General features: G+C 49.6%; 1 protein-coding gene and 1 non-coding gene across 5 annotated transcripts in view; both read left to right on the top strand.

The window, feature by feature from the left end:
• Positions 1–15,360, top strand: part of RASSF3 (Ras association domain family member 3) — a 76,230-nt gene extending 60,870 nt beyond the window's left edge. Inside the window, exons 2-6 of one of the 4 annotated variants that reach the window (XR_009451254.1) lie at positions 5,121–5,228; positions 7,851–8,088; positions 9,994–10,103; positions 12,753–14,013; positions 14,080–15,360. Coding sequence is in view for 3 of the 4 variants with exons in the window: in XM_059683499.1 (XP_059539482.1) it covers positions 5,121–5,228; positions 7,851–8,088; positions 9,994–10,103; positions 12,753–12,902 (606 nt within the window). In the remaining variant the exon portion in view is untranslated. Of the gene's footprint in view, positions 1–5,120; positions 5,229–7,850; positions 8,089–9,993; positions 10,104–12,752 lie in introns of those variants that run through there. The other 3 variants (XM_059683499.1, XM_059683501.1, XM_059683500.1) reach the window with 3 other exon arrangements.
• Positions 1,333–1,437, top strand: LOC132228902 (U6 spliceosomal RNA). The gene has a single exon (XR_009451509.1). It is a non-coding gene; the product is annotated as a U6 spliceosomal RNA (small nuclear RNA).
• Positions 15,361–24,758: the final 9,398 nt, after the last annotated feature.

Consider the following 24,758-nt stretch of genomic DNA (forward strand, 5'->3'; position numbering starts at 1 on the left):
CTGGAACCTTTTGGTGTGTGGGACAACACCCCAACCCACCGAGCCGCCCGGCTGGGGCGAGAACAGTGTCTTCCCACTTAACATAGTATTTAATGTTGCTTTCTTCTGGGTTTCTCCTTCCTCGTTCTGCATTACACATGTGCACACTACATTCTCGTTCACACTGTCCAGTCGAGCACCTCGTGCCGCATGTGGGACAGCGCAGGTTTCCATCTCTGCAGACACACAAGTGCTGGGTAGCGCTGTGCGTACCACGATGCAGAGCCTTACCCGGGGAACTTTCTGGGCCCCTCATTGCCCCTACCCATTTAACGTCTCATGGTACCAGAATTGTGGAAATAAAATAATTTTAAATGCAACAAAATAAAATAAAAATCTTATGGCACCGAAAGCAAAGAACGTCTGGCAGACATCATGACTGTACATACACACCTGTCCGCCAGGGCCCTGCCCACACACATACATGAAACGCTGAACAAAGCGAGCTCCCAGCTTAAAATACCCTCTTAGGGCTTTGCCGGTTTAGCTGTGTGTGACAGCCCTTCCTGTATTCAGCACAGGGTTTCCACATCTGAAATACATGTCAGGACAGCTTTTTTCCTGCTAATCATATTTTAAAATCTAAGTCAGGAGTGTTGAACTTGACTTGTTGAAGGTTTCTTTTTGAGTCCCCAAACAGCTTGCTCTCAAGCTCCTGGAAATCACTGGCTTAATACCGCGCTCAGTGTGGACCTGCCCTGTGTGCTCGGAGGTCCCTCCCTGACTTCAGTGGAGGGAGAGGTCTCTCCCCGGGGAAGATTTTTCTGTTTTGGTTCAGTCCTTGCTACTTTGGGTGTCTGTTGGAACAGAGCCTGGAAGGAAGCCCTCTAATGGCATCATTACTGAGACTCCGTTCCGCTTAAGCTGTCCCTGAATTCCATTTGCAATGAGGGCCCACTGCTCCCAGGAAATGCAGTCTTAGGATGCAGGGTGCACAATAAAGACTGGCACGTGTCCTGTCTATATTGCACCAGGTACCAGTTTGAGACATCAGTAGGTGATTGCCTAGTTCCCCAACTGGAAATGAGATGGAAAGTAGGAATCCATGAGTTTGGAATCTAGCCTCCCTTAGAGAAAGCACAAGCGCCTGTTGGCCTAGTACATCTGCCCTTCTCCACTGACCGGGGCTGGGCCCCAAAGCTGGCCAGGGTTAGAGCAGCACCTGGGAGAGCTGTGGGACCGCCATGGAGAGATGAAGACACCACTGATTGAGTGTCTGCCTCGCCCTCGTCACCAAGCACTCAATTGGAGAACTGAGGCTATTTGCATATTTTTAATAAAAGGGTCAGTAATGCTCTCCTTGGCAGCGCATATACTAAAATTGGGATGCTACGGAGAAGATTAGCATGGCCCTTGCGCAAGGATGACACACAAACTCATGAAGCATTCAATATCTATAATAATAAAAGCATAATATGCAAATCGACCAGCAGAACGACCGTCTGGATGACCTTCCAGATGACCATGCTATGACACGCACTGGTGTCAGGCCAGCCAAGGTGGGTGCGATGCGATTGGTCAAGGGCCCTGTCATCGCCCCACAATCGCCCTGCAGAGGGAGGCCCAGGCCACTGGCCAGTGAAGCCGTGGCGGGTGCGCAGGGCCTGCCAGCGATCACCCCACAGAGGGAGGCCCAGGCCAGCCAAGTGATTGCACCCCGCGCCTGTCGCCCGCAGAGGGAGGCGACCGGTGACGGAGGCGGGGTAGAGCAGCCCTGTACAAAAGGCAAGCAGTGGCGGGGGCGGGGCCAGCTGCCGGCAGCGGAGGGTGGGGGAAGGAAAGCCCCCATAGGCCCTGATCACGGGCCAGGCCTAGGGACCCTACCCGAGGGGTCCTGGATTGCGAGAGGGCGCAGGCCAGGCTGAGGGACACCCCCCACCCCCTTGTGCACAAATTTCATGCACCAGGCCTCGAGTTTTAAAAGAAAGGTCAGTAGCTTTATTTCATAAAGAGGTCTGTGATGAAAACAAAACCCCCATAAAAACCAAAAGACCAAAGGGGAGGAAAACCCCAAAGGGGGTGGGGTGGGGGAAGTAGGACAAACTTTAGGAGGCTGTCAGCCAAGAAAGGCAGGGACCACAACTGTCTTCCCAGCCTTACGTGCCTGGCACAGAGCCAGGCTCCAGCAGGCACTCAATAAAGATTTGTTGAATAACAGATGGTATTGTATTTTCATAACAGTCCTATAAAGAGTGTATTGGTTTGTACATTTTAATGAGATGAGAAAACTGAGGCTCAGAGAGGTTGAATAACTTGCCTTTAGTCCCACAGCTGGGACATGGCAGGCCCGTGACTCAGACCTCGTTATGTGTAAGCCACGGTCCACGTGCCTTCAGGAGTCGAAAACAGAGGGAGTGGCAGGGACACATTCATCTTCTCGCTTGCTTGCTTGCTTGCGCTCTTCAACACAGTCACTCCCAGTTGCTTTGTATTTTTGTTTTGTTTTTTGCGGTTATATTGTTAACTTTAAATTTTTTTAAGTTTTGACATAATTTCAGAATTACAGAGAAGTTTGCTATGAGTATAAATAATTCTCAGACCCTTTGCGCATGTCCTTAGAGGTATATTCTTGGAAAATCTTGTGAGCCGTTTTAACATGAGATCGGGCCACACTGCATAGGGATTTCCAGGTATCTGTGAGGTAGGGTGTGTCCTTTTGAGAATGTTTGGGGGGTGGGGGAGGAGAGGAGTGTGTGTGGAAAAAACAGCCATGTGACCCCACCCAGGAACTAAAGCTAACCCAAGAGCAGCCCTCAAGGGCTTGCTGGATGAAAACATGAGAGAAGCGTCTACTCTAGGGCTTATAATTTTGCATGGAAGAACTCCCCCTCTGAGAAGCTGGAGGGTTTGGGCAATATAAAAGTGGCTTATGAAAAAGACGACTTCAGCTTCCCAATCGGACACCCTCAGGCGTGGCATCATACCTCCCGGCTGCCAAGAACAACAAGCGATGGGTTCCCAGACGGCTGCGCCCCATGCCATTTCCTCTCCTCACTGCCGCAATTACAGATTAATGTTTATACTGTTTTATCTGGTGCACGCCCTCCACACAGGTTGCTCTTAACCCTCTCCTTGCTTTCACCCTTGGTACCCCTGTACCTACCTTCTCGCGCTGGTTTCCGGGGTTCCCCCTCCTTCCTGCTAAGACAGGTGCATTCCCAAAGGCGCTGCATTTGGAGGAGGGCATGTGTGGGTTCTTCCTTGTCTGAGAGGAAGGGGGTCTCCTTTAAGGGGGAAACAGTTTGAAGGTTTCTCAAATCAGGAGTTTCTCCAGTTCTGACATTAAAGAAACCAGTGTCCGCTGCTGGCTTTAAGTTTCCTTGGAAATACTCATTGAAGCTTCTGGAAAGTTATTTTAATATACACCCTTTCTTTTTTTCCCTAACCAGTAACACCAAAAAATAAGATTGCTTTGGGGTTTTACATTGGCAGATAGAATGCTCCCAGGGGAATTCGAGGCCGCCCCTGAAACGCGGGGAGGACCATTCTGCCTTGGTATTTGTTAGCCAACGCGGGCCGCCAGGACAGTGCTGACACTGAGAAGTTCCTGAGATAATTTATAGTCAGCACACCCCTCTCAGGGTCTAGAATCAAAGCACCTAGCCCATCCGTGTGTGATCCGTGTGCGTGATCCGTGTGCGTGGAACTCTAGCTCCCAGGGAGCGGTGGGACAAGTGCCTGCTAGGGTAGTCTCCAGCGTGAGGACGGTGTGGTGGATTCGGCTGGGACAGCGGCCCCTCTTCAAAGGTTTAATTGGGGGGATAAATCATTCGATTTTAAGTGCTCTCCCTCTTTTTGTCTGGGAGATTGCTAGGTCCCTTCATCTTGTCTGAGTTGCTACTGTGGTTCGGATGTGATTATGCAGCCTTTAAATTTTCGAACACCCACGTGGGAACAGTGGGCACCTGTTCGGGCCGTGGAAACAGCACAGAGGACCTGGATTAAAATTGAGCGTGGTCTCTTAACTAGTTGGGTTCCCCCAGACAAGCCACCTGACTTCTGTGAGTCTCAGTGTCCCTGTCTGTAACGCGGGGGTGCTAATTAGTTCTTTGTCGGGAGGATCAAATGAGGACACCCTGTGGAAGTACCTAGTGTTTCAGTAAACCTTTGGAGTTACTCTGGGATCCGGCTTCAGATGAGTTCCATCACTTCCACAGAATAGTTAAGTTCCTATTGGCAGGTTAATTTGCTTCTTAGAACTTGATCTCATCCGGAAACTGCAGTAATCACACCTACCTGGTTAACTTGTTGGGAAACTGGAATAATAACACCTACGTGGTTAAATAATAACACCTACTTGGTTAAACAAGTCAGAGGCCCGATATACCTGCTTCAAGGGGTCACAAGAGCTTGGCCAACTGCGACCACATGGAAGCCTTTGCGTGGTCATACTAGTGCCCTGGCTGAGCTCTTTGAGACAATAAACGACTAGTGAATTCTTCAACAGGGATAAGAGTATTTAACAGGTATTGTCCCTGCAGAGAGTGAGTGGGGAGGTAAGGGTAGGGGATGAGAGTGGGTGGGTAGGGGAAGTCTGGCTACTTGTATCTTGACATAAGGATTTGTTTGGAAAATAAATTTCCTTCTGGTAATTGTATATAATGTGACAGGTTGGTGATTAATGCCAACTTTTATTAACTATTGTACAATATTGTAAAGCTGTAAGATCATAAAGGTCATAAAACTTGCTAAAGAGAAGATTTTGATATGTCTTTAAATAGTGTTTAAAATTGAAATAGGCAATCTAGCAGGTACTTTTAGGGAATGGTGTTTTTGCAGAAGGGAAAATTAGCAAAGACAGTTTTGCAAAAACAACATTTAATGAAGTGTTGCTTTTAGCTGCTGACAAATTAGTTTTTGATATATCCCTCAGGAAGACTGAAGGAATGAGAACCATAGTTGGTGGGTGAGAGTTTGAAAGTGAGAGGGGGAGAAAGTGTTAGAGGGAGTGAGAGAGAGAGAGTGTTTCAAGGTAAAGTGCCCCACAGTTGGTCATAATGGTCTCATGTGTCAAGAATTCTGACTTACCTGCATTTTTTTCTCTGATTGCTCATGTGTGGCATGGCTTGTTTTTCTTCTAGGATGTGGAGAAAGAGAAGGAAACCCACAATTACCTCAGCAAAGAGGAAATCCAAGAGAAAATTCATAAATACAATTTAGCAGTCACAGACAAGTTGAAGATGACCTTGGTAAGCACCCCTGATACACTTTAGGTTGACAGAGGTAAAAAAACAAGTATGAGTTGTTGCTGTTACAATCCATCTGTATGTTTTAAAGCAGTGGTTCTCAACCTTCCTAATGCCGTGACCCTTTAATACAGTTCTTCATGTTGTGGTGACTCCCAATTTCACTGTTACAAATTGAACATAATTAAAGCATAGTGATTAATCACAAAAACAATGTGTAATTATATATGTGTTTTCCGATGGTCTCAGGCGACCCCTGTGAAAGGGTCGTTCGACCCCCAAAGGGGTCATGACCGACAGGTTGAGAACCGCTGTTTTAATGTCTCTGAGTCACAGTTGCAGAAGGCTAATGGTCCAGGTATGTAGAACAGGAAAATGTTTCCGCGTCTTTCAAATTATTTTGAAGTAGCTTTATCTCAAAATCAGTTAAATGAAGTTAAATTTTATTTTAAAAGATTTTGTGCCCTCCAAAGGACTTATAGCAGTGAGTGTAATCTTTGCCTGTTTAACATATAGGCGGTAACTCAGGTTCTAATGAGGCCCTACATACGTTTATCTTGTGTAAATAAATTTGGAAGTTTCAGGAAAAGGGTTTGTGTCAATGGATTGGAATCTAATTGAGCTCAGACTTTTCACAGCTGGTTGTCAAGGATAAGATGAGGTATGTAGTATCCGCTCCCTGTGTGTTGTCGATTCAAGCTTCTGCAACAATGTGCCTAACTCTGTGGAGCTCGGAGGGGAGCAGAGGGCTTGGAGAGGAAAGGAGCGCTGACTACCAAGCTGGAGTATTCCTGCTCCTTTAACTTGGACTGGCATTTCTCCTCCCCCAGCTCCCCCCACCGCCCCCCCCCCACCGCCACCCCACTTGGGGACTTTCCTCGTGGCACCTGCCACCCCTTGGTGCCAGTTTCCAGGGCCCTTGGACCCCTGCCTCTCAGTCTATTGACTGAGCTGACAAGAGTTCAGCAAAGGACAGGGTGACCTGTTTAGAACAGGCCCTAGTTCTGTGACCCCAGAGGAGGAGCTTTTAAATATAAACCCTTGTGATAAAAGATCCCTCCCTAGTGGGACTCTGCCAAAAAGGAGAGAGGGGTAGACGGACTCAAGGCTACTCTTCATCACTCCCACAGTGATGTTCTCCTTTTTCAAACAGTTTTCATCCAAGTAGAGAAATTCCACCCCCACCTTCTGTGGAGTTTAATTAAAACATGCAAATTTCCATGTTTCAGATGAAAATTTTGAGTGTTGTATACTACTTTCCATAAGACTGAACAAGTGCATTAGTATTGTAAAGTGATCCTGTGGAAAGGAAGGAAAATAATCCTATATAATAAAACTCTAATATGCAAATCGACCGAATGGTGGAAGGACTCGTCGCTATGACGCACACTGACCACCAGGGGACAGACGCTCAACACAGGAGCTGCCCCCTGATGGTCAGTGCGCTCCCACAAGGGGGAGCATCACTCAGCCAGAAGCTGGGCTCATGGCTGGTGAGTGCAGTGGCGGTGGCAGGAGCCTCTCCCACCTCCACTGCAGGCCAGGCTGAGGGAACCTTCCTCCCCCCCCCCCCCCAAGTGCATGAATGTCATGCACCAGACCTCCAGTGGGCCAAAAAGGAGTTTTTTAATGTCCTACTTTAACTGTGTCTGTCATTTATACGTAACACCTGATAATTTATTTAAATAAAACATTACAATAAGTTTTTTTAAAAATATGCTGAATGTAAAATAGAAAGTGAAAACAAGACCATTATTACCATTTTTGGCAATTAAAAAATAGTAATTCTACCATAAGTTAAGATAGGTGCTAAAACTCCTATCAAATTATGTATATTAAACATATGCAGGGTTTTTTTTGTATAAAAGTTATAACCTCACTAAAGCTAGTAAAAATATATGTATATATAGAAGGAGACATAAATACCATGTTAAATAAAAAAAAAAAGACAAGTGCTTATATTGTATCTGTAGTTCACACTATAGCTTGGATTTATTTTAAAAATACTGTTGCTTGAGGTGCCTGAAGCCCATCGCGTACCCTGTGCTCCATGGGATGTACTTGTGTAAGAGTTTCAGTGAAACTGCTAACCTAGTACATGTCTAACAGCCAGGAGGATGGAGAAGAGCTTGTTTCCTTACTGCCTGCTCCTTGTCGACTTAGGTATTGCAAAGCCCGGCTTGTGACCTTCCTTGTCTGTGTAACAGCTGGTCATCGGTTACAGGTGTCGCTCCTTCGTGCGTCAGCCCCTAGACCTGTGCCCCTGGCCTCACGGAGCCCTGTGGTTTGGCCAGCACCCGCTCCAGGGCTGTACCCTCGCCGGGGCCCCGTGCAGCGTCAGAGGCAGAGGCGCGGGTCTGGGCTTCAGTCGGCGCTGGTCAGGAGGCGTCTCCTGTCGCCACATCTGCCCTGCAGACCTTGCCTCTGGAAGCACTTAGCTGGGGTTGTACCCTCCCCCAGGGGTCATGCACACAGGAGTGATCTCTAGTGAAGTCTGGCCACAGAGCTGTACGCGGCAAGAACAAGGGCAGGAGTGTTGCACCTTCCTTGTTTTATTTGGCTCTGACCCTTCCCTCAAGTGCCGCCATCCGCGCAGCTAAGAGTGCGCTTTTCTTCCCGCTGCAGAATCCGAATGGGACTTACACTGGCTTCATCAAGGTGCAGATGGAGCTCTGCAAGCCCCCGCAGGCGTCTCCGAGCGCCGGAAGGCCCGCTCCCGGCCACAGCGGCTGCATGAACACTCTTCACATCAGCAGCACCAACACCGTGGGGGAAGTGATCGAGGCCCTGCTCAAAAAGTTCCTCGTGACCGAGAGCCCTGCCAAGTTTGCACTTTATAAGCGTTGTTACCGGGAAGATCAAGGTACATAGCCACGTAGGATGAACGTGGTCTCTGCTTTTATTTATGTCTCCTGTGCTGATTGGCAGAAGGAGGGCTAGTGGGTGTGGCTGTCAGTTGCGTCAGAGCCGGGCTGGTTCTGGAGGGCGTGTGGTCACGGCCTGGGCTTATGCTTGCTGGCTGTCCGTAGTTTTGAGCTGGACAATGTGCACCTCAAGAGCTCAGGCATCACGTGTGATGAGCATTCATGTGCAGGGAGATGGCTTTGATTTTCTTTGGTAACTTTGATTTTAATGCTCTTTAGGACAAAAAGCATGCCCCGTGCTTGAAGTCTGCAGTAGCACATCCCACGTGAGATGTGCAGCTGAACGGGGAGTGGCCTGGTGGACTTGTGTCCTGAGACCCTGAGGCTGGGGAGGCCCGTGTGTCTGACGGCACATCCAGACTCGTGCATGGCCAGCCGAGCTCTTCTCTCCCTGGCTTGCCTCTCTAGACATTACACTGGGGCATTCTGGCACCCAGTGAGTGCCCCAGAGGCACTTACAATCTGAACTTAATACCCACATTCAGTGGATAAATTTCTGTGTGAAATGGAATAAGATATTCCAGGTCAGGTTCTCGGGCAGAAATTGATACCAGTCGTGGACAACAGTGATTGACTTAAGTAATTAATTTGAAAATGGTGTCTGAGAACTCAGCTTCTTGTTCATTTTTATTTAAAAGACTTTTAATATATATTTTTATTGATTTCAGAGAGGGAGAGGAAGAGAGAGAGAGAGAGAGAGAAACATCATTGATGAGAGAGAATCACCGATCACCTGCCTCCTACACACCCCACACTGGGGATTGGGCCCACAACCCAGGCATGTGCCCTGACTGGGAATCGAACCGTGACCTCCTGGTTCATAGGTCACTGCTCAACCACTGAGCCATGCCAGTCAGGCAGAACTCAACTATTTATGTTCTCTAGTTTTTCTGGGGAAAAGCCTAAAGCAGCTCTAGAAAAAGATAATACTAACACGATAGGAATGCCCTCAGTTGGATGAGGATGGAACCCGGCTAGTTGCTGAGTGTGTGCACATTTTTGGAATACATGCCATGTATGGGCTGGGCCCTGCAGAATACAGGTATGAATGGACTGAGGTTCCCATCCTCGAGGCCACAGGCTCAGTGAGGTATGTGTGTGTGTGTGTGGGGGGGGGGGGGGGGCAAGTTCACTTCTGTAGGGAAATGAGCACCTACAGTGCAGTTGTACCTGAAGAGCCAAAGGAATGTAGATAAGCTCAGATGGCATTTTTACCTTGCCAGCTTATTTGCTGGCTCACCTGGACTTCAGCTGTGCAGTCCTGTTGAGATATTACCTTCATGGCTGCAAATCTTTTAAAATTACAGGCAATGCCAGTACTGTGTGTGTTGTGTGTGTGTGTGTGTGTGTGTGTGTGAGAGAGAGAGAGAGAGAGAGAGAGAGAGGGCATCTAGCTGTGCTTAGTCACCCGAGCTCATATTCCGACTCTGTTTGTGGTTGCAGATTAAATTAATCTGCAGAGAGATTTTCTGGAGCTCTGACTTCATGTTCTTTGGATGGTATATGTTTATTGTTTTTAAAGGGGTTGCAGATCCTTTTTAAAGAAGTTTCTTATCTTGCTTTCTAAAGGGAGGAGCAGAATTAATTATTGGCCCATTTGGGGGAGGATTACCCATTTAAATTCATTCTTAAAAATTATTTCCTTTTTGATCAAGGCACAGTTTATATTGTGCAGCTACAAAGAAAGTAGTGTAGCTTTCATCCCACTGTGGGCTGTTGGCAGTAGGATGAGGAGGGTGTGACTTGGGGCTGCTGCCTGACCTGGGGGAGGGCTGGGGAGGGTGTGTGTGGCCCAGGGGATGACGCAGTGCTCAGTTGTGACTTGCTCCTGTTTCCTCACCCAGTCTACGCCTGCAAGCTCTCAGACCGGGAGCATCCACTGTACCTGCGCTTGGCAGCAGGGCCCAGAACAGACACACTTAGTTTTGTTCTCCGTGAACATGAAATTGGAGAGGTAAGTACATTACTGCTTTAAACGGTACACACCAGCTGGTCCTGTTTTATTGCTCTAGTCTAGTGGGTTTACCATTGGAGGAGGGAGGGGTGTCCTGCGGAGGGCAGCTTCCGGTGTGTTTTTGAATCGTTAGAAATGAACCCAAAGGTAGTCTACACTATACTTCTTTACAACGCTCGTTATATTGGCCTGTAGTTTTCAGAGGTGGAGGAAATAAAGTTTTAACTTGATCCCCGCCTGAAGAGTCCTTCTCGCCCCCTCCACCTCTGAATTCCTCTAATCCAGCTCAACTTTGAAAGTTGACACTCTCCATATGTTCGCTACTAACAAAGTCTCCAGGCTAATTCACTCCAAAGGGAATTCAATCTCTTTACCAGGAAAGACATTTAACTTTGTAGAATCTTTTTTCCCCCTTGGCCCAGATGATGAAGAAATTATGTTTATGTATGTACCATCATTTGCCATTTTCTCTCCAGGGAGGATTGTATTTAGGCCAGTCAGTTGAAGGAGAAAGCACTTTGGACTGTCCTTCTAGATCAAGTGTCACCTTTAAAAGGACACTTGAGCAAGTCTCTCAGGCTCTGGGTCCCGGTCTTTTGTCTGCAACAGGAAATGGTATGACCTGTCCAATTAGTAATGCAGCGAGAGTGGGGTTTCTGGGTTAAAAAGTTAGGGAACCAGGACTCTACCTCTGCTAGATTAGGAGCACGACCTTGGATAAGTCTGATCTTTTCAGTTCTCAGTTTTACATCTGAGAAGTGGGACTAAGGACTTTAAAAGGTGGTTTTAAGTTGCAAATTAGAAACGTATGTAAATATGCTTTGTAAATAGTATGTTTATGTCCATGTGAATTGGAACTTATTTTGCACTTTTGAAGTTTCTTTTGATTCTGATGTTCTGAAGTTTTAAACTTCGCTGTCATTCTGGGGAGAAAACTGGGTGTGGCTTTGGTTTGACACGTGGCAGCGTGTCCTCTGTGAGCGGACATGTCAGCCTCGTCTTGCTGGTGTCTTATTTTCCTGGCTATTGGCCTTGACATACTGCACACAGTGGTGCAATTAGAGCCACATTTATTGGCGGGGAGGGAGTTATGGTTTTGAAATTTACATTGTGTTTTAACGCTCTGAATTGCTTCATTAGACTTCTGAATGGTGTTCTTATTTCAGTGTTTTAAGGTTAGCTAAACTGAGGGAAGAAATCCATAGCTGTCAGGAAGAGGGAGGAGCTTATTTTATTTTGGAGAACATTCGGGAAAAGTTAAATGTTAATTTTTAAAACTTAACAGAATATTCTAGTGTAGAAAGTTTTACTCTCCTGTTCCCTGTTTCTCATTTTCTTTAATAATGATCTCCATCTCCGGGACCTTCTGTCATGGAGCCACTGGGTGGTTTCACTTTGTCCCCCCTGTTCACTGTATTGGATTCTCTCCAGGCTTTTCCCTGCCCCACGCCCCAGGGAATTCCCATCGGAGTTGTTCCTGGCCGTGGAGAGATCGCAGCCAGGACCCAGGGCCCCCTTTTGGGGAGGGGAGGATGTCCGGTTTGAAAAGTCCTCCCAGGTGATGCCAGATACCCTTCTTGATATTTACTGTTCTACTGAAAAAATAAAAGACAGCCCCACAAACGCTTAGTTTGTGCCTTCTAAGTACCCAGTGCTTTTAGGGAAGCAGAACGCAGAGCCTCGAGGGCAAGAGACAAAGCCCAAATAGTGAGAAGCATGCCAGCTTGGTGTAGGTGAGAGGAATACTCAGCAAATGATTATAATAATTTTTATATCTTTCTTGATCAGGGTTACCAGTGCTCAGTGAGAGCTTTCCAATAGACTTAGTCCTGGGTGGAAAGGGAGGGAGGAAATCGTGGAAGGCTTCTTAGAGAAAGTGGCATTTAAGCCGAGACTCGATGGTTGAGTAGGAGTTCGCCAGGCAAAGTGGAGGAAGGGAAAACATGTGCCAAGCCACTTGGGGTAGTAAGTGAGGGGGACAGTGTGACAGAGGTTAGGGTCTTTCACACTGAGCGGAAGCAACCGAGGGAAGCCATTGAGTGATTCCCAGGAGGGAATGATTTCCATTGAATGTTTGTGGACCATGGTTGACTGGGGTAACTGAAGCCGTGGACGGCATCGCGGATAGGGGCGGGACCTCTGCGTTCAGGCTGGCTATTTGGGGAGCAGGTTGGCGAGCGAAGAGTGGAGTGAGGAGGCCAGGGAAGGAGATGACGGTGGCCGGCACAAGGGGCGGTTGTGATGGAGAAAGCACGCAGATGGGAGGACTGTTTGGGAAGTGATCACATTGACTGTGGGGGGAGAGAAAGAAGACAGTGGCAGCGATGGCTCCAAGGAGAGGGCAGGATGGAGGGCGTGTGGAGTTGTTGCTAATGCTCCGGGGGCCAGGTCAGGAGGGAACGTGTCTAATGGATGTGGGGCCTTGCAGGTCCCGGCCTTAGGGGAGACCATGTGGGCCATCGGAGCAGCCAGGGTGGGGTGGGCGTGGTGGGGCTGGTCACGAGTGAGGCTCTTGGGAACCGAGGGACTGGAGGCACGGGCTGTGAGTGCCCAGGTGGGAGGCCCGCCACACCTTGGGGCGCTCATGGACGGCATCCTTAGTCCTGACAGATGAAACACCTGGCATTTTCGTTTTTGCTTCTCTCACAGTGGGAAGCCTTCAGCCTTCCAGAACTGCAGAACTTCTTGCGTATCTTGGACAAGGAAGAGGATGAGCAGCTGTATAACCTGAAGAGGCGCTACACAGCCTACAGACAGAAGCTGGAGGCGGCCCTCAGCGAGGTGTGGAAACCCGGTTAAAGGCCGGCTCCCGGAGGCTCAGGGCGCGCAGGGACTGCGGACAAACCAGCAGCGAGTCTCTTCTCGGAGGGCTGTTTCCTGGCCCTGTGATGCGAGGGTCTTCCCCCTTTTATCTCTAGAGCTAGCTCTCCAAACCCGGGCCGCAGCCCCTGCGCCTGGCGACCTCTGTCCGGGATCCCGCGAGCTTGTCTGTTACAGCTGCGTGTCCCTCCCGCGAGCTGGGCCACGCGATGCTCGGAAGCATGGACTCTGGGTTTTGTTTTCTCGTCTTCTTTGTTATTTTAATTATTTGATGATGATGTTAAGCTTAAGGATGTGCAAATGATTTTTAAAAAGCTTAACAAGGAATCTTATCTGAATACTTGTCCTATGTTGAAACTACCTGTCTTTTTTTTTTTTTTTTCAATATCAGAGGGAACATCCATGTGAATGAAAGGCACAGGAAGCTGGGACTCTGAGGAATTGGGAGGGACTTTGGAGGAGCTTGACATTTCAGGAAAGTAAAGAGCAAGTTGGGAAGAAGGCTTGAGTGGAGTTGGAGGAGCTCTGAGGGAGGGTGGTTTGGGTGATGAGTTGATGGAGGAGAGAGAAAGGGTGTATTTGTTTGTCAAGGAGTTAAAAGCATTCAGTTTTGAGGTGTTAGACCCACTGTAGCACTGCTTGGTTTCTTAGTGAATAAAAGATGGAAACAGCACCAAAGAAAGTAGGAGCTAGACTAGACCAAAGAGGGGGTGGTGACTGAGGCCGACCAGAACGTTGTTGCATGCCGGCAGGTGATGGCCCAGAGCCGGGGATGGGAGCCTGCCTTCCCGGGTCCTGCCTTCCCAGGTTCTGCCTTTTCAAGTGGAAGGCGCAGCTTCCCTGGGCAGGTGGAGCAGGGACTGTGTGTAACTCCTGCTAAGTTATTGCTTTTCCCTGAGGTTGTTTTCAAAGCTGAAAAGGAGTCTGGGTAGGGCCCCTGTTTCTCCCGATGGTTGGCTGGGAGATTTGTTCAGGAAAGAGCTCACTGCACACTGTGTGACAATCACGCCTCCGTTTCCCTTTCCCTTCCCCTCCCCATCTTTTCCCTCCTTCCCTTTCCCTTCTCCCTTCCTCTTACCAATGGAAGTCCGTTCTGTGTAGTGGAGAACAGGGCTATGGATGAAAGACCCAATACCACCAGAACCTTGGTTCCGAGGAGGCCTTCACTGAGGAGGACGACAGCAAGAAGGGGAAGGGCCCTCCCCTGGCACCACAGAGGGGCAATTTATGGAAACATTTTAACAAAAGTGCATGTTCCTTCTGACCAAAGAAATGCATGTGCAATAGAAGCCTTCCTTAAAGCAAGTTAAATAACCTCATTTTATGCAGCAATTAATCTGAAAACAATGGGAAAGGTGTACTGTGGTTCTAGAGAGGGATTTACAGTCTATTTTTTTTGTCTAGGTATTTTTTGTTTTTATAAATTCCCAAGGAATTGTTAATGCTTTGGTGACACCTACTGGATTCTTTGTGAAATTCCAGGGTGCTTCAGCTCTGCCTTCTCCGAGAACTGTGCCTTTTAATGCATTTGTTTCCCTCCCGGGGGCTCTTCTGACTGTCAGAGAGCTCCCTCTCGGAGGCAGATGAAGTGCTGGCGATGCTGTGCCACACGTTACTGAGACAATCGTATCTTCCTAAGCTTTTCGAGGAAAGATGGAAAAAAAAAGTAGAGCTAGCTATAAAATATGTATGGCACATCTTGTTTAATTTTGCATGTGACTTCTTTTTAGTGCATTGATGAGGTTTTAGTGTCATTGTCACCCAACACTTTATTGTTCAGGGAATGCCTTCACGGTTTTTATACTGGTTTTACTATTCAGACTGTGGCTTGGGTTTGAGTATAGTGTTATCAACCACCTGCTCTTTTCTCTACCCATCCCAGTAAGCTTATATTTTGTGAAGCATTTGTTTCTCAGATTAAGACACTGTTAGAACCTAATGTAGTAGCTGATGGGTATCTGTGAATTTTTTTTTTTTTTTTTACTTGAAGTAGATTGTCTAAAATAGGCACCCTCACCTGTATCATCCAGACCCTGTTTATTGTCGTGTGCACTACAAGTTGCAATTCGGAAAATTCTTACTGTTCTTGAAGATCAATGCTCTCTCCAAGACACTGGTTACTGCAGCGAGGTTAATGTGTAAAAGAAGGGCCAGTAAGGCCACTGATTTTTAAAAATCATTGTGCAAATTCTTACATTAAATTATCTAAGCTTTGCTGTAATACTGTTTTCTCTTCACTATGTGATGGTACAGGAATGATGTCAAATGAAGGGGGGAAATATTGCAGGGGAGCAATTTAAATTGCAGACGTAAAAAGTTATAATATTTATAATTTTGAGGAGTGTAAGTTTATTTTTATAGGGAACATTTTTCTTCCCTAAATTGTTTTTGGAATGGCAATTTGTTTCCATTATTAAAAGTTGATGTTGTCAGTTGACGTTTGTGTGTTTTTACTTATGGTACTGCACCAGGTACAAGAGGTCACAGGAGTGGGAGAACGGTCTTTCGCATATACATGGGGACACATGCTAGAGGGTGACAGTTTTTACTAGGTTTGAGTGGGGCATATCTGTTCTCTCAAATGTCATTTTTCCTGTCTTATTGGGGAAAATAACCCTAGCTGAGTGTCTGCCCTTATAATACACTAGTGGCCTGGTGCACAAAATTCATGCCCGGGGGAGGGGGTGTTCCTCAGCCCGGCCTGCACCCTCTCCAATCTGGGACCCCTCGAAGGATGTCCTACTGCCAGTTTACAGAGATCGGGCCTAAACTGGCAGTCAGACATCCCTCTCACAATCCGGGACTGCTGGCTCCTAACCGCTCACTTGCCTGCCTGCCTGCCTGCCTGATTGCCCCTAACCACTCTGCCTGCCGGCTTGCTTGCCCCCAACTGCCCTCTGCCACCGGCCTGCTTGCCCCCAAATGCCCCCCCTGCCAGCCTGATCACCCAAAACTGCCCCCCCCCCGCTGGCCTGCTCGCCCCCAACTGTCTCCCTGCTGGCCTGCTCACTCCAAACTGCCCCCCTCCGCTGTCCTGATCACCTCCAACTGACCCCCACTGATGGCCTGCTTACCCCCAACTGGCCCCCCTGCTGGTCTGCTTACCCCCAACGGCCCTGCCCCCCACCAGCCTGATCACCCACAACTGCCCTCCCCTCTTGGCCTCTAACCGCCTCTACCTCGGCCCCGCCACCATGGCTTTGTCCAGAAGAAAGTCCGGAAGGTCTCCCAGTGTAATTAGCATATTACCCTTTTATTAGTATAGATAGAGGCCTGGTGCATGGGTGGGGGCTGGCTGGTTTGCCCTGAAGGGTATCCCGGGTCAGGGTGGAGGTTCCCTTGGGGCATGGGGTGGCCTGGGCAAGGGGCCTGTGGTGGTTTGCAGGCTGGCCACGCCCCCATGGGGTGAGGGTCCCCGGTGGGGGGGCGTGGCCAGCCTAGGTGAGGGGCTGAGGGCTGTTTTCAAGCTGTCCACACCCCCTTCAGAGTGGGGGTCCCTGCTGGGGTGCCTGGCCAGCCTGGGTGAAGGGCTGATGGCTGTTTGCAGGCTGACCAAGCCCCCCAGCGGGGACCTTCACCCCATGAGGGTGTGGCCAGCCTAGGTGAGGGGCTGAGGGCTGTTTTCAAACTGGCCACACCCCCTTCAGGATGGGGGGTCCCGCTGGGGTGCCTGGCCAGCCTTGGTGAGGGGCTGATGGCTGTCTGCAGGCTGGCTACACCCCCTTCAGGGTGGGGGGTCCCCACTGGCCAGCCTGGGTGAAGGGCTGATGGCTGCAGGCTAGTCACAACCCCTTCAGGGTGGGGATCCCCACTGGGGTGCCTGGCCAGCCTGGGTGAGGGGCTGAAGGCTGTTTTCAGGCTGGCCACACCCACTTCAGGATGGGGGGGTCCCGCTGGGGTGCCTGGCCAGCCTTGGTGAGGGGCTTATGGCTGCAGGCTGGCTAAGCCCCCCAGTGGGGACCCTCACCCCATGAGGGTGTGGCCATCCTGGGTGAGGGGCTGATGGCTGTTTGCAGGCTGGCCACACCCCCTTCAGGGTGGGAGTCCCCGCTGGGGTGCCTAGCCAGCCTGGGTGAGGGGCTGATGGCTGTTTGCAGGCTGGCTAAGCCCCCCCCCCAGCAGGGACCCTCACCCCATGAGGGTGTGGCCATCCTGGGTGAGGGGCTGATGGCTGTTTGCAGGCTGGCCACGGCCCTGGGCAACCCAGGCTCCCAGCCCCTCCTTGAGCGGAGGCCACAGCAGCTGAAAGCAGGTATCTGGGATTTATTTGTCTTCTATAATTGAAACTTTGTAACCTTGAGCGGAGCCCACAGCAGGCCAGGGCAGGCGGGGAGCTTGGCTTCCCCCATCACCAGGGGCAACCCGAGCCTTCTGTTTGCTCCAGCTCCATGGCCACCGCCATCTTGGTTGGGTTTATTTGCATACTTGATCCTGATTGGCTGGTGGGCATAGCTTGTGAGTGTAGTGGAGGTATGGTCAATTTGCATGTTTCTCTTTTATTAGATACTAGAGGCCCGGTGCACAAAAATTTGTGCACTGGGGGGGGGGGTCCCTCAGCCCGGCCTGTGCCCTCTAGCAATCCGGGACCCCTCGGGAGATAATGACCTGCTGGCTTAGGCCTGCTTCCGGGTGGCAGAGGGCAGGCCCAATTCCTAGGTGCAGCCCCTGGTCGGGCTCAGAGCAGGGCTGATTGGGGAGCTGGGGCGCCGCCCCCTGTCATGCACAGAGCAGGGCGGATTGGGAGGTTCTGATGCCACCCTCAGTCACGCTCAAGGTAGGGCCGATTGGGGGGTTGGGGCACCACCCCGTCACACTCAAGGCAGGGTCAATGGGGAGGTTGCAGCGCCACCCCGTCACGCACAGAGCAGGGCCAATCAGGGGGTTGGGGCACTGCCCCCTGTCACACACAGAGCAAGGCCCATCAGGGGGGTTGGGGCTCCATACCCTGTCATGCACAGAGGAGGGCCCATCAAGGGGTTGGGGAGCTCCCCCCTGTCACACACAGAGCAGGGCCCATCAGGGGGTTGGGGAGCTCCCTCCTGTCACACACAGAGCAGGGCCCATCAGTGGGTTGGGGCACTGCCCCCTGTCACGCACTCAGCAGGGCCCATCAGGGGGGTTGGGGCTCCGTACCCTGTCATGCACAGAGGAGGGCCCATCAGGGGGTTGGGGAGCTCCCCCGTGTCACACACAGAGCAGGGCCCATCAGGGGGTTGGGGAGCTCCCTCCTGTCATGCACAGAGCAGGGCCCATCAGGGGGTTGAGGAGCTCCCCCCTGTCACTCACAGAGTAGGGCCGATAGGGGAGTTGGGGCACCGTCCCCTGTCACACACAGAGCAGGGCGGATCAGCGGGTTGGGGCGCCACCCTCTATCACTCACAGAGCAGGGCCGATCAGGGGGTTGGGGCGCCGCCACTCTCACACTCAGGGCAGGGCCAATGGGGAGGTTATGGCTCTACCCCGTCACACACAGAGCAGGGCCCGTGGCGGGGGGGGGTTGGGGTGCCGCACCCTGTCACACACAGAGCCGCAGGGCGATGAGGGGGTTTGGGCGCTGCCCCCTGTCATGCTGATCCCAGTGCCAGGAGGCCTTGCGGCTCTGCTGATCCCGGTGCTGGGAGGCATATTACCCTTTTACTATATAGGGTAGAGGCCTGGTGCATGGGTGGGGCTGGCTGGTTTTCCCTGAAGGGTGTCCTGGATCAGGGTGGGGGTCCCCACTGGGGTGCCTGGCCAGCCTGGGTGAGGGGATGATGGCTGTTTGCAGCTGGTCACACACTCTTCAGGGTGGGGGTCCCCACTGGCGTGCCTGGCCAGTCTGGTTGAGGGGCTAAGGGCTGTTTACAGGCTGGGGGTGACTGAACTCCCAAATGCTCCTTTTTTCCTTTTTTTTTTTTTTTTATTCTGGGCCAGCTTTAGCTTGAGGCTTGGCTCGGCTGAAAGTAGGTTTCTGGCCTTTGCATGCAATGTTGCGATCCTGCTGGCTGACGTCCGGCGGTATTTGTTATAATGTTTCTTAAACTGCAAGCTCAGAGGCCTGCAGCCGCAGGCGGGGACACGTTGCAGTCCTCCGTCACTGAGGCAAGCAAGCCTCATGTTAGTTTCAAGCTGCCTGGCTGCCGGCCGCCATCTTGGCTGACAGTTAATTTGCATATCTCACTGATTAGCCAATGAAAAGGGTAGCGGTCGTACGCCAATTACCATGTTTCTCTTTTATTAGTATAGAAGATTACTAAAGCAGTTATTTTAATTGTGAGATAGGCATGCATGCAAAGTGTATAAAGCATGGGAACAGTTTAGAGAATTATAAAGTGGGACACCCTGTGGCTACTACCAACATAGAACATTGTAGGTTCTTTAGATATCTTCTCCCTCTACGTACCCCCCACGCCCCCCATTCTTACCCCTGAGGCCTCCCATGCTTGAAACAGACCACTTTCAACATAAAAACATTTGAATTTTGGTCAACATGACTGTCTCACATGGTGGGGAGTGATTGGTGGTCAGCAGTGGTGACTGGCTGGGTTTAACCCCCACCCTGTGCACCACTGTCTCCTGATCTTAGACCTCCAAGCTGGCTGCAGATCAGTGTTCTTCCTACTGCACTGCCCCCTAGTGGCACTGAGGACATAGCAAGGCTACACTGGTTGAGGGGGTAACATTTCAAGAGCTAGAGCTGCTTCACAAGTGAGAATATAATAGAAAATGATGGCTCCACACAGGGTTCCTTTTTCACTGAACTATCCTTAGGAATCTAATTTGGGATTTCAGCCTTGGTTATTATCCAAGGTGCAGGAGATGTTTTGAAATTTTTATTCCTTAAAGGGAATTAGCCTCCTGCCCGAGGCTTCTCTTCCGAATGTGTCACTGGTTACAAAATCAGTTCTCAAGAATTACATGCTGCGTTTGGGACTCTGTCAGATGATCCCAATTAGGGGTTCTGTGTGTTTGAAAGAGGAGGGAAATTCTCTGTAGGATAAACAAAGTGCTGAACGTGTGCCAGGCACTATTCCAAAAAGCTTAATGCGTATTAACTCATTCCCATTTTGCAGGTGAGGAAACAGGTGCCTCGAGGTCCAGCAGCTTGCCTGTGGCCCCCAGTGAGAGGCAGGGCCGCGTCCTGGCAGCCCAGCTGCTCGGCCCCTCCATCCTCTTCATGTGAGCACATTCCAGCTGTTCCGTTACGCCGCTTGCTCGAAGCCTTCTTGGCCGCTCATGGGCAGAGTACCTGACCGCACTTCCGGGGATTCTGAGAGGTGAAAGCACAGCCTTGGTATCGGTGCTTTCTTGTCCCTTTGTGCTCCTTTAGCATCTGTGTAAGTGATTGTACTAAGTGACAGGGTGACACACCTGCTGTGTTTTCCTCTGCAGGTGCTGTTGCAGGGGAGAACCCGGCAGGGCAGGTAACAGAGCCCAGTGTTCTCACTGCAACCAGCCAGACGGCCTCCTGGACCCGCCAGGAGAACGCTTCAGAGTCGAGTTCCGGAGGATCCCCAAACACTTGCAAAGCTGGAGTTTTACTCCCCATCAAGGATGCTCCTCTTCAAAGGAGCATGGGAAGCTAGGCACCGAAAGTGTATCCTTGTCTCGTGTGAATCACTACTTGCTTAATTAACACGTTGGGGAGCAGTAGTTTTATTGCTAGCTTTACCCACTGGCCAGATAAGGTCCTACTGAACAAGTACAAAAAACGTTTTACATAAATGTTAAAGGCCCGCTTTAAAATTAAATACCCATTACATTTTGAAGTTATTTATTACATGTTCTTACAAGCTACTATCTTTTTAAAGTATGATACTTTGTAAAACACTGTGTAACATGAAGCGAGAATTCTCGTGATCCGTCTGCAACGTGTTAAGTGTGCACGAAAGCTTCGTGTAAGGAAGGATTGGGGGGATGGGACAGGAAGAGGTAAGTGGGCAGTGATTAAAACTGCAGAATTTTTGGTTTGGTTTTGTTTCTTAGTAGTTTTGGTTTCATTTTGTTTTGTTTTTTTGGGGGAAATTTTCTACAAAGTGAGAATAGCAGGGTCGAGGACACATCCTTTTGATCTTCAGTAATGGTACAAGGGCAGCTGTGGAAATCGAGCCTTCTGCAAAGTCCAAGTTCAGTGCCTTTTTTCCAAATAAACTTTCTAGGGGAGTTGGCGTGTGCCGGGGAAGATAGCTGGCTGGCATTTCGGGGTGTGGATGAGGCCATGGACGGTTTCTGTCCCTCGTGCTCCCCTCTTCCAGTTTGCTTTTTAGAGTTTTGTCCTTTTGCAAGTAAAGTGGTTGATCCAGTAGCTCTTGGGGAAAGTTGTTTGTTATGAAGCTGGTAGTCACGAAAGTGCAGTGTTTAGGATCTGTTGAAAGAGATTGCAAGACCAAATGAGGTCCTTGCGTTGAATCATTTCCTTAAAAAAAGTTGTTAATTTGTGCAAGAGAGGTGAGTCCTGTATAGTCCTCATTTGGCCTGGCTTCTGAAAAGCTTGCCAGGTGACACACGCTGCTGCCAACTCCTTGGTTCCCCCGAGCGCACAGTTTACCTACCTGCAGTATAAAGCTTTAATGCATAGGATCTGTAATATTCTAACATTGTTCAGTTGCTTTCATATTATTAGAGATGTAGTAGGGTTTATGCTTATTAAAATGAGATTTATTATTATGGTTCCTCCCTCACTCTTCCCCTCCCTCCCTCTCCTTACTCTTTTTTATTTTCCTTTTCCCAGCCATCAAGCTTGGAACTAATTATAATCATATTTGAGAAATGAGTGTATCTGGTTTACTGTTAAATCTGTATTCTTATAACTATTTTTTTAACCTTTCACTTTATATTAGTTTGTTCTGTTCATTGCACAAGAAGAAACTTGAGTAGAACACCAAGTGTTTTCATTTCTTTCATTTGACGAATCTTTATAAATCACCCTGAGGATGTTAGGTGCTGGGCAGATCTCTGAGAAAGGACATCATGACCCGTGTCCTCATGGGAACCAGGGTGCATGAGTAATGCAGACTGGAAAGTGTCATGAAGATCAAGTCAAGAGGCTTAGGAGCGTGTAGGAGGCTGGAGAAGGCTTCCTAGAAGTGAGGTAGAGCTGAGATCTTAAGGATGAGGCGGACTACCAAGCAGAATTCACAGCTTATATGAAATTTCCTACACGATGAAGCTGGATTCTGAGGTCTTTGGGCAGCACATTATGTGAGCGTCACCTGCTGCTTTGCTCCATTATGAGAAAAGAACTTTAACGGGGGCTAAATAATTCTCCCTAGGTCATGAGTTTGTTTTTGGCAAGAGCAGAGTTAAAACTTACAGTAGCAGTTGCTGTGGGTGAAATCCAACTTTTTTTCCTGTAAAGTGTTTGCTTACCTCCCAGGACTGATGTGAGGACCAATAAGATGGTGAATGTGAAGGTACTGTGTACCCCGGAAGCCCGATCAGTGCAAGGCGGTCTTACCTTCCAAGCTTTTGTTCCCGCTGTGGTGTTGACGGCTGCTCTCCCCTTGGACCAAGGTGCTGACACTGACATTCATCGGAAAGCATCACTTAGGGTGCAGTTTCGAAGAGGGACATTTTCTAAGCAGAACACTCAAGATTCTAGGATGACTGAATATTCAGCACCTTCCCTTGTGCTCCCATAAATACAGCGGCAGAATGTGGTCTTTCTTCTCTGACAAGTGAGAGCCAGGTGCTCAGAGCAGCTGGGACTGAGGGATGCCCGTGCTGTCATTTCGCCGTGAGGAGAGCGATGCTGGAACATCCAGGACCGAGGGCCGTGCGCAGGTGCAGTCTGGGGGCCTTCTCCCTTGTGCCTGCTCAGTGCTGTTAGGCATGCATGTGCCTTCTCCCCCAGATCTCTGGACCGTATTTCCAGCTCACTTTGTCTCTCTCCCAGCTGCAGGGCACATCTGTGTGGCCCTTGGAGACAGGAAGGGGCTCCTGAAGTCAGTGTTCACGCCTGGCTGAACTCTTAATGGGGCCTCCATGGCATTGCAGGGAGAAGCAAGGGGCAGGAGGACCGAGGCCCCAGTTCTTGTCTGCCCTGCTGGGCAGAGCACCCGTTGGCCCGGGGCTTGTCTGGGGACATGTCCGTAAAAGCAGAGTCCAAGGCTGAAGGCTACCCGTTAGACTCCGTCAGTAGTCACTCCTTCCAGGCCGCTAAAGGAATGCAGGTCGCCAGGTTGATCTCAGACCTAATAAGGTTGCTGCCCTCCTACTCTGGGTGATCGGAGGCCAGGGGAAGAGAAGTGCACAAAGCAGGCTCTTTCTTAGGGATGTGAGCAGGAACAGAAGCTGTTGTGCTTCTGAGCTACTTTCCCAGCATTGGGACAAGGCAAGGGATTAGTGACCGATGACCTTGATTTGGACAACAGGTGCCTCAGAAACCCAGCCCGAACCCTGACGTGCTGCAGCTGCTAAGGGCTGCTCCGGCCTGTGCTCTGCTCCCCCGCACTGGCGTCTGTGAGTTATGGGGACCCCTGGAGCCTGGGAGAGAGTCCATTAAAATATCTTCCGGCCCTAACCGGTTTGGCTCAGCGGATAGAGCGTCGGTCTGCGGACTGAAGAGTGCCAGGTTCGATTCCGGTCAAGGGCATGTACCTTGGTTGCGGGCACATCCCCAGTAGGAGGTGCGCAGGAGGCAGCTGATCGATGTTTCTCTCTCATTGATGTTTCTAACTCTCTATCCCTCTCCCTTCCTCTCTGTAAAAAAATCAATAAAATACATTTTAAAAAATCTATCTTCCGACATGTGCCGAGAACATTTTAACAAGTTTCAACCAGGAAGCCTCTACTTGGTGTGAGCAACAACGGCTGGGAACCAGTGTGTTTACATTCCTCAAGCGTGTACTGTACATGACTCTTCCTCCCCTTTGGGGATAAGCTGAGCCTCTACCACTAGGCGGCTTTCCCTAGCCCAGGTTCCTACAATTGGATAGGTTTTGACAAAAGGCTTGCTCCAGTTTTTCTTGGTAAACTAGCTTTGGTCATTATATTAGTCATGTAGTGCTGCGTAACAAATTACTCCAAAGCCAGCAGCCTAAAATACTTTATCATTTACTTTTTGTGGGTCAGTAGTTTGGAGCAGGTTAGCTGGCGGCTCTGGCTTGGGGGTCGGTCTCTCACGAGTTAAGATGATGGCTGGGGCTGCACGCTATCCTATGAACTCTTCACTCTTCATCTGCTTCTGAGATGGCTCACACGGTGTCATGGTGGGGCTGGTCATTGGCAGTTCTCACATCTGCACCACACAGACTTCACCTGAGGGCGGAAGTGTGGGTGTCTTCATGTGGTGGCAGGCTCCCCCAGAGTATCCAAGAGAGAACAAGGCGCGAGTGGCCATGTCTTTTATGATCTAGCCTCAGAAGTCACACCACCACATACTGTCCTATTGGTGGCATGGACCAACGCTGATGCATCGGATCCTCAGGAGCCACCTTGGACACTGGGCTCCCACAGCCATGCTGGAAGCACTTAAATGAGGTGTGAAGAGAATTCTGTTTCGATTTCTCTTGCAACAACCAGGCCATGAAGTGGAACAAGAAGCCATCTGAATGGTAATGGCACCTGCCTCCCCTTCTTAGTCTGAAACTGTAGTTGCCCTGCAAATAGTGATATCTGGGACAAATTCTCTTCTTTTTTTTTCAATCTGTTAACACTTGCTTTATAAATTGAGGTGTTCCTGTTGGGTGCATAAGTATTTATGCATGTTATGACCTCGTTAGATTGATCTCTTTATCTTATGTAATGCCCTTTTTCTCTGATTAGTCTTTTTGTTGTTGTTGTTAATCCACACCTGAGGATTTTTTTCCCCACTGATTTTTTGAGAGTGGAAGGGAGGAGTAGAGATAGAGAAAT

The sequence above is a fragment of the Myotis daubentonii genome, chromosome 2 (genome assembly GCF_963259705.1).
Source record: "Myotis daubentonii chromosome 2, mMyoDau2.1, whole genome shotgun sequence".
Taxonomy (NCBI): Eukaryota; Metazoa; Chordata; class Mammalia; order Chiroptera; family Vespertilionidae; genus Myotis; species Myotis daubentonii.